The following is a 10,039-nucleotide window of genomic DNA, read 5'->3' as shown; positions in this document are numbered from 1 at the left end:
CGTGCGCACTGCGGTTCTGCGCTTGTCATCATGGCGACGCGGGGCCATGTGCAGGACCCTAACGACCGGCGCCTCCGGCCCATTTACGGTGAGTACCCAAAGCCGGCCTGCTGGCCAGTGCGGCAAGCCGAGGCCTGCCCTGCCGGGAGCAAAGGCCCAAGAGGGCCGCCGGGGGCGCGCGCGGCGTGGGGAGGGAAGGGGGCGGGCCGCGCGGGACGCTAGGCCGCAGCCTCGGCCTCGCGTAGGCGCCGGCCGGCAAAGCTCGTCCCTGAGGTGGCACCGGCAGGTGCACGCAGCTGTCAGGACGCGCGGGACGCGCCCTTCCGGCGAGACCACTAGGTCGCTTTATTCCAGCCTCTCCCCGGGAGGCCGTGGTCTTTCTTGCAGGTGACAACCGGCTCCGGTATGAGGTGGGAGCTCCTTCCTGAGGGGAGGATGTTCAGTGGTAGTGATTTTGTTAACGAGGATGAGTGTCCAGGATTTGCCTGACTGATGAGGTCTGGTGCACGTGGAGAAACTGAGGCTCAGAGAAAGGAAGGGACTGATGCAAGGTCATCCAGATCGATCCCCATCCTGATGCTACTCGGTGCAGGAACAGCTGCTCTGGGCACACGTGGGAGGCGGGGGGAGGGGGCCCCCAGAATAGCGGGGAAGAGATGGCAGTAACTGGTGTTGGAGGTGCGGGCCGGACTGCTGGAAAGGTTTCCCTTTCTGCACCGTGTCTGGTTTTTCTCTGTAGCTTGCCTTCCGCGTGCTTAGTAGATCCCTCTCCACCGCGCTCGCCCCAAACCCACAGGCTTTTTTAGATGAACCTTGATGTCATCTTCCTTCCCTGGTGGAATAAAAGAATCCCAGAATTGAGTCGGAGAGGAACACTTTGCAATAAATGAGCTGGTCTGTTATTGGAAGTGCTTCCTTTTTGCGTTGCCTTTTCCTCATTGATGGTTGTGTGGTCTTGTCTCAGGTACTGATGAGGAAGATTCAAGGTCAGTAGTTTCTTGCTAAAGTAGACCTCACATTTTCAGTATGACTGCGTTTTGGCTTTTTAAATTTGTGTTTAGTTTTTTTTTTTCTTGGCAGAGAGGGTGCTCGTGTTTCTCGCAAGTTGGTACAAATGGTCCTGGCTTTTTCTTTGTCCTTTCTTTACTTTTCTTTTTCCTTTTTTCCCCACTGTTGTACGCCTATGGGTATTTTGTTTTCATGATGTCTGTGCACCACGTGCGTTCCTGGTGGCCAAAGAGGGCATTAGGATCCTCTAGAACTGGAGGAACTGGAGTTACAGTCTATTGTAAGCCACTTTGTGGGTGCTGGGACCTGAACTGGGATTCTATGGAAGAGTAGCCAGGTAGCCAGTGCTCTTAAAAACCGAGCCGTTTTCCCGGCCCCTATTGGTGTTGGTGGTGTCCCCCGTCCCCCGTCCCCATCCCGTGAGGGGATCACACTGTGTAGCCCTTGGCTGGCCTGGAATTCACAGCGATCACCTCACCTGCTTTTTTCCTGAATGCTGGGATTAAAGGCGTGTGCCACCACTGCCCAGCTTGACTGCCTTTTTTTTTAAAGATTATTTATTTATTATGTATACAATGTTCTGCCTGCATGTATGTCTGCAGCCAGAAGAGGGCACTAGATCTCATTACAGATGGTTGTCAGCCACCATGTGGTTGCTGGGAATTGAACTCAGGACCTCTGGAAGAGTGGTGAGTGCTCTTAACCTTTGAGCCATCTCTCCAGCCCCTGCATATTATATCTTTACGTGATCTTTCTTTCTTGCTTGCTTGCTTGCTTGCTTGCTTGCTTGCTTTTCCAAGACCAGGTTTCTCTGTAGCTCTGAAGCCTGCCCTGGAACTAGCTCTTGTAGACCATGCTGGCTCCGAACTCACAGAGATCCACCTTCCTCCCCTTGACTGCTCTTTTTTAAGACAAGGAGGTTTCACTTAGTTTCCTGGCTGGACTCAAACTTTCAGCTGTACCTCCGCCTTCCGTCTGTTGGGATTACAAGCATGTGGCCTTATATCTAGTGGTCATAATTTTATATATGTATATATATTTGGTACATTTTTAAAATTATACTTGTTGAAGTATTTTTGGGTGTGTGTGGTTTGGTATGGTCACACTAATGGTACTGTGCGCCTCTGGAGTTCAGAGGACACCTTGCAAGAGGGAATTGGTCCTCTCCTATCATGTGGATTCTGGGAATTAAATTCCAGCTGTCAGGTGCCCTCAACTGCTGAGCTATCTCATTGGCTCTTAGGTGCTGTGCTGTGTGATGGTCACATTACCTGTTTCTAGCATTACTGGTCCTGTGTGGTGCATAATGAACAGTTCAGAACAGTCAGTCCGTTATAAGAAGGATCTTAAGTCAGTCAATGCCCTTGAGCTTTTACCTGGAGTGTCTCAGTTAACCTTACGCATTTCTTCAGAATCCCCCCCAAACAGCTGGATAAACAAGTTTTATTGCTCTTATGTAATTTATCTAAAGCTAATGCTTCTTGAACTTGGGTTTGAACTCCAAGCACACTGGCTTGTTTGTTTGTTTGTTTTCCAGACTGGGTTTCATTGGGTAGCCCTGGCTGTCCTGGAACTCATTCTGTAGACTAAGTTGGCTTCAAACTCTCAGAGATCACCTACTTCAGCCTTCTGAGTGCTGGGATTAAAGGCATGGGCCACCATGGCTCGTCTCAGGCACACTGTCTTAACCACTGTGCTAGAAATTGCATCACTTTGATTTGCCTACTCAGATTTCCCATTGCTGCACATCCTCCCGCCTTTGCATAAGACAGAGAAGTCCCTATGTAGACCAGACTAACCTCTGGCTTGTAGCCGCCCTTCTACTTCTGGGTAATAGAAAGTAAAACCTAAATTTAGGGTTCATGGTTTGTGAATCACATCCTTACACAGACACCACCTGCAGACTTCTCATCTTTCTGAACTTTTACAAAAGACTCAACTTAATAATAATTAGATTCATAACTTTGTTCTTGAAGACTAAGGAGAATACTGTTGGTCTTACATTTCAGTTACGAGGAATAGTGTTTTGAATTGTTCAATAAGAAACCACCATTTCACATTGCCAAACATCAGGATGTATTAACCAGAAGTGATAGGTCATATTCTGAGAGCTAAAGTCTGAATTATGTAGCTTTTGGTTCCAGCTAGTGAGGAGAGTAGAGAAGAGCTTCTGAGGGGCTAATATAAAGTGGCAGGACTAGGCCTTGCTGCAGCTTTCAGACTGTAGAGCTCCTGAACTTTGTTGTCAGACACATTAATGCTCCTAAACAACTGCTAATCCTCAAATCCAGGCTGTACTAGCTAACCCGTGACCAAGTTCATCATCATGGAACTCAACCATGGCTTGATGTTCAGTAACTGCATTAACTGAGAGCTGGTCACTGCAGGGAACTGAAGGCTGGACAGATTAGCAGGCTCAGGGTTGTAAGAAGTGAGTTGTAGGGCTGGGTTTAAACACAGGCTTCTGTAGTCCAGACTAGAGCTCCTGAGTTGCTCATGCTGACCTCAAACTTGAGACCCTCCTGTCTCAGTCACATGAGTGTTCGATTAAAGGCTAGTGCCACCCCATCCTCCTGCCTTTTTAAAATGACCTCTTGCTGGGTAGTTCTCACCAGTGGGCACTTTGGTGTGGGTGGGCAGGACAGTGCTTTTACTACTGCCATTATTCTGATGCTGTGGCTGTGGGATGGCTCAGCGGGTAAAGGCACCGAGTGAGGTTCATCCTGGGGACCCTCATGGTGTTAGGAGAGAGCCACAGGCACAACACCAACCCATGAACTCACATATGCACACACATGATCCGCTGTTCAAATCTGTTGTACCTCCAGTCTTATACAGTCAGGTGTGGCATGATTCCAGCAGGCTCTCCAGTGACAGTCACTTCTTTTATGAGTTGGGCTTTTTCTCTTGGGTGTCTGGTCAAATCTTAGGGCAGGTCATTAAAACGGGAAGTGTTCAGTCAAGGGTAATATTTATTCCGAGTCTTTTGTTGGGAAGTATTAACTGCGTGAGTCTTAGAAGTGACAAGGTGTCATTTTGTGTGTGGGTGTGCATGTGAGTGTGTATATATGTTTAGCCAGAAGTCAACCTTGGCTGTCATTCCTCAGGCACCATCTACCTTGCTTTTTGACTCTGGGTCTTTTTATGGCCTGGCACTTGCTAGGAATGAGGCTGACTGAGACCCCCAGGGTCTGTCCTGTCTCTGCCTCTCCAGTGGGATTACAAATGTAGCTACTGTAGCTGTCCTTTTACTTGATCAAGGGATCAAACCTAGTCCTCATTTTGCATGATGAGCACTTTACCTACCTCCTGAGCTATCTTTCCAGCCCGTTTTGATTTTCTGTAGAAATTTCACTTGGTACAAGGTCCTTTCTTTAGTGAAAACACAATTACTTAAAAGCTGTGTCTAGATGGGGATGTAGCTCAGTGATAGTGTCTGACTAGTGTGTATAGGCCACAGGTTCAGACCCCAGTACTGGGGCAGGGGGAAAAAAAACACTTCTTCAAAAATTTCTGTGTGGATAGAGTATAATGGAATATCATGGTCATGAGAGACCTACCTGTTAACCCTTGTAAGTGTTTTTTATCATAATGTGTAATGTGTATTACTACTATAATGTGTGAGTACATAACGCACACATATGATTTTTTTTTTTTGATGGAGTGTCTCACAAAGCCCAGGGCAACATTAGAACTTGACTATGTAGCTAAGGATAACCTTGAACTTCAGATCCTTTTGCCTCAACTGTGTGCTGGGATCACAGGCTCTGTCACCACATGCAGTCTTTTTTTTTTTTTTTTCCAAGACAGGGTCTCCCTGTGTAAGAGTCCTAGCTGTCCTGGAGCTAGCTTTTGTGCTTTTGTAGACGAAGTGTCAAACTCACAGGGATTCACCTGCCTCTGCCTCCCGAGTGCTGGGATTAAAGGCATGTGCCACCATTGCCCGGCCCACCACATGCAGTCTTATGAGGTGTTGGGGTCCACTGAGCTCCATTGACAGCCCAGACATTTAATAGCTGTGTTTGTGCTGAGAGCTGATTATGAAGTGTTAAAGTGTGGGCATCAGGGCTGTTAAGAGCAGATCTCGAAACAGCCTTGTAGATGTAATGTTCTACTTTGAATGTGGAATGAGGGAAATAGAGGTGAACACTTCTAGAGTATGGTCTGCTGAGGGAGTGGAGTTAGAGTGGCTAGAGTGGAAGCAGGCCCAGACGGCAGAGGATAAGGACTTGGCCTTGTAAGGACGCTAGGAAGCTTGTTTTGGTTTTTCTTTGAGAGGTTTGCCTTTTTCATTTATTATTTTTTTAAAGATTTATTATGTATACAGTATTCTGTGTGCTTGTATGCCTACAGTCAAGGAGAGGGCACCAGATCTCATAACAGATGGTTGTGAGCCACCATGTGGTTGCTGGGAATTGAACTCAGGACCTTTGGAAGAGCAGGCAATGCTCTTAACCGCTGAGCCATCTCTCCAGCTCAGGCAGCCAATTTCTTTCTCTCTTGTAGACAAGGTCTCACTGTGTGGTCCTGGCTGGCCTGGAACTTACTATGTAGACCAGACTGGCTTTGAACTCACTGTGGCACATGTGTACTCCACACATACATAGAGAAATACACAAATGTAACATTTTTTTCCTTCCTTTAATCTCAGTGTTAGGTGGGAAGAGGTAGGTGGGCCTCTGTGAGTTCAAGGCCAGCTTGGTGTACATAGCAAATTTCACCTAGCCAAGGCTACATAGAGACCATGTCTCTAAAAGAAAAGAAAGAGAAAAGCAAAAGATAAACCAGGAACAAAAACTTGGAGGTCATTCTTGGCTATATAGTTCTGGCCAGGATACATGAGATCCTAAAAAAGAATATGTTGGGCTGGAGAGATGGCTCAGAGGTTAAGAGCACTGGCTGTTCTTCCAGAGGTCCTGAGTTCAATTCCCAGCAACCACATGGTGGCTCACAGCCATCTGTAATGAGATCTGGTGCCCTCTTCTGGCCTGCAGGCATGCATGGAGGCAGAATGTTGTATACATAATAAATAAATCTTAAAATAAAAAGAATATGTCACCCTACTCCAATAATTATAATATTTATTATATATATTCTTATTAGTAATAGAAACTTGTATCTCTTGCTGGGAGAAAACAATGAAAATAAAATGCACCCTTCTTCTTTAAAAGAAACAAAAAGGGGCTGGAGAGATGGCTCTTCCAGAGGTCTTGAGTTCAATTCCCAGTAACCATCTATAATGAGATCTGGTGCCCTCTTTTGGCGTGCAGGCATATAGTACAGGCAGAATGCTGTATACTTAATAAATTTTTAAAAATCTTTAAAAAAAAGGAAAAGAAATTAAAAGGAAGAAACAAAAAGACATTAGTAAAGATAACAAGAAGGTGAGAGAAAGCAAGGTGCAGTCAAGCTGGCTGCAGAAAAGCCAACTCGTGGGTTCTAGTCCTCTGGGATCTTGCTGTGGGATTCTCTAGTTCTGTCTGTGAGGACTATACACCCAAAAGAATGCCAATCCTTTGGGCTGGTGCTTACCATACATACCCTGTGAAACTGCACTGTAGCCAGTGCCGTTTCTGCTACTGTCTGGCTTCCTGTGAGCTCATTTGTCAGACTTCTTTTAGGGGTAGCAGCAGTCCCCAGCCAAACTACAATTGCCTTTGAATTAGTTTTTAAAAGTTTTACTAACTTTGGATATCATTTACTGACCTGTTTGTTCAAGAGCTATGTGATTTATATTAGAGACTCAGTAATGTAAGTTGAAAGCCAGCTTCACCCCCACCCCTCTAAGGTTTCACTGTGTAGCCCTGGCTGTCTTAGGACTCCTCTGTAGACCAGGCTGGCTTCAAACTCTCAGGTCCTTCTGCCCCTGCCTCCCGAGTGCTGGGATTAAAGATGTGCACCACCACTGTCAGCATCAGACTTGATTTTCTTTTGCTCATTATGTTCTTCAGGGCAGACCTTGTTGGCTTTGTAGCCCTACTAAGTTGTGGCTAGAGGCGGGAGAGTCCCTTAACCTCATTCCACAGACAGACTTCATCAAGGTGGCTCCTTCCTTCCAAGTTTTGTATTTTCTTTTAAAAAGTATATTTATGTGTATGTATGCTTTTGTGTGGGTTTATACCCTATGTGTGTAGTGCCCAAAGGGCCAGAAGGGGCTATTGAATGCTACTTAAAGTTAATTTTGAGTTGCCATATTGGTGCGTGAACAATGCTGGTCCTGTGCAAGAGCAGGCATCATTCCAGCCCCACTTGCAAGGGATCTTGGATAAAGGGAGTTTTTCCCCCCTTTTTTATTGTTTTGGATTTTCTTTCTTACATGAACAGAACCTGAAAGGTGACGTTTTCTTTGTCCTCGTCCTGCTTATGTTCTGTGAAACTTCTGAGTGGAAGTTCTAGAGTGGTCACTGATAACTGTAGACGCCATATATTCAGGCTTTTCCATGGGGTTGCCCATTTCTTTCTGATTCAGACTTCTAGTGTTGTAGCTAATGGTTACCAGAAAGAAACCATCAAGGAACTGGAGAGATGGTTCAGTGGTTAAGAGCACTTGTTTTTCTTACAGAGGACCTGAGTTCAACTCTCAGAACCCACATAATGGCTCACAACCATCTGGAACCCCAATTCCAGGAGATCCAACAAGCACACACACATAGTGCACGTACCTGCATTCTAGCAAAGCATTTATACAAAGTAAATAAATAAATCTTTAAAAAAAATGTCCACATTGGGGTGGGCTGCAGTTTTGTGATTTAGATATGGTCTTACCATGTTCCCAGCCCTGGTGGAGCCACTTCTCAGAGGTGATGCCAAGGGCAGATTAGTACAGTGTTTCAGAGTCTTGTCACCTCCAGAGCGAATAGAGAAATGTCCTGATCCCACTCAGCTTTGATTATTTATCAAATAATCACCCTAACAGTTTGAGCTCATCAAAGATGGCTAATCTAAAAAACAAAAATAGGGGCTGGGGAGATGACTCAGCAGTTAAGAGCACTGGCTGTTCTTCCAGAGGACCCGGGTTCAATTTCCAGCACCCATAATGGCAGCTCACAACTGCCTGTAACTCAAGTTTCAGGAGATCTAACACCCTCATACAGACACACATACAAGCCAAACACCAATGCACATAAAATAAATGATTAAGAAAGATGATTAGTCTAAGAGAAAGTCTATTTTAAAAGAAAAACTAAACAACAACAACAAAACGATGGCCTTGCTATACATGTGGCCCAGGCTGGCTTCAACTACTCAATTCACAATCCTAAACTAGGGACTGGTGTAAAAGGGTGGGGGTGGGGGCCTTGCACTGTAATCTCAGTACTTAGGAGTCTGAGGCAAGAAGATTCCAATGAGTTGAAGGCCAGCCTAGATTTCTTAGTGAGTTTGAAGCTAATCTGAGCTAGTTTAAAGCCTCCTGTGCAAACAACCACCACCTGGCCCATGATGTTTTAAATAAAAAATCAGGGTATTTCTAAAGTCTCAAAGGCAATTGTATTTCTCATGTTTGCTGGTGAACTATTATGATGCCTCTTTTTTTTTCAATAGATTACCTTGATAATGGGAATAATAAAATGGCAATTCAGCAAGCTGATAAACTGTTGAAGAAACACAAAGATCTTCACTGTGCGAAGGTAATTGCATTTATCCTTTACTTATATTTGTGGATAATATATACGTATATTTTTTGAGGCAGCATCTCTCTGTAGCCTAGGCTGGCCTGAAACTTGGTATGTAGACCAAACTGACTTCAGACTCAAAGAGATCCACCTGCTTCTGCTTCCCAAATGTTAGAATGAAAGGCCTGCACCATTATGCTGGGTTGTGAGTTTATTTATAATTTTTTCTCATTTTCATTTGGTACTTTTCTATATTATATTGTATTTTTGAGACATGGTCTTAATGTAACTGAGGATGACTTTGAAGTTCTGATTCTCTTGTTTTGCCCTCCCAGGCCCATTTCTTTTTTCTTCCCCTTCCCCTCCCTCTCTCCCTTCCTCCCTTTCTTCCCTGTGGCTGTACAGATTCTACAGTGCAGAGCACGTAGAAGTCAGAGGAGAAACCACTTTTGGGTGTTGATTCTCTCCTTCTATCATGTCAGTTCCAGGACCTGAAGTCAGGTCACCAGACTTGTTTGCAGGAGCCTCTACCACCAAGCCGGCTCCCCAGCTTTTTTGCTTGTCAGCTCTCTTTCCTCCCCTGTGTATTCCTGTCCTGAGCACTTTATATTGCATTGATAGTACTTAATTGAAGCTTAACTGTATATTCTGGGATTCTACGTAACTTTATTTTCACAGTCATTTTTATCTGAGACAGGGCTTCTCTGTGTATCTCTGACTGTCCTGGAACTAGCTTTGTAGACAGGTTGGCCTCAAACTGAAAGAGATCTGCCTACCTTAGCCTTCTGGGATTATAGGCATGTGTTACCACACCCGGGTTATTTTCACAATCTTTAAAAACAGTATTAGAGTCGAGTGGTGTTGGTGTATGCACTAGAGAAGCAGAGGCAGGCGGATCTCTGTGAGTTCAAGTTCAGCCTGGTCTCCGTGAGCTGGTTCCAGAACAGGTCCCAAAGCTACAGAGAAAAACCACAAAACAAAGAACAAACAAACAAAAAAACAGTATTAAGTACTTGTATTGTGACTAGGCTAAGAAGGAATTTTGAGTTGCTGTTCATTTATTTTTTTTGTGAGAAGAGTTGTAGTTGATCACAGCTTAGCATTGATTGCAGCTTCTGCTTTTGCCTTTGCTCTTGGTTCTCATTTTCTTATCTTGGGGTATGCATATGACCACTCATGGATTTTGGTGCACGTACATGTGGAGATAAAGGTGACATTTTCAAGATTTTATAACCGATGATGGTGGCCCATTCCTTTAATTCCAGCACTTGTGAGGCAGAGGCAGGAGGATATTTGTGAGTTCAAGAACAGCCTGGTCTACAGAGCAAGTTTCAGGGCAGTCAGGGCTACACAGAGAAACCCCCCCCCTCAAAAAAAAAAAGGTTTTATTATTTAATTGTCTGTGCATACATCCCCTT

At 44.9% G+C, this 10,039-nt stretch overlaps 1 protein-coding gene across 1 annotated transcript in view; it reads left to right on the top strand.

The window, feature by feature from the left end:
- The window catches only part of Naa25 (N-alpha-acetyltransferase 25, NatB auxiliary subunit), a 51,896-nt gene continuing 41,857 nt past the window's right edge, over nt 1-10,039 (top strand). Inside the window, exons 1-2 of the mRNA XM_048447432.3 lie at nt 1-88; nt 8,551-8,636. Of these exons, the coding sequence (XP_048303389.1) occupies nt 31-88; nt 8,551-8,636 (144 nt within the window). The 5' untranslated portion in view covers nt 1-30. The remainder of the gene's footprint in view (nt 89-8,550; nt 8,637-10,039) is intronic.

This window comes from Myodes glareolus, chromosome 2 (assembly GCF_982192425.1).
Source record: "Myodes glareolus chromosome 2, mMyoGla1.1, whole genome shotgun sequence".
Lineage (NCBI taxonomy): Eukaryota > Metazoa > Chordata > Mammalia > Rodentia > Cricetidae > Myodes > Myodes glareolus.
The sequence above is the reverse complement of the archived record's forward strand: the minus strand, read 5'-3'. Positions and strand labels throughout refer to the sequence as shown.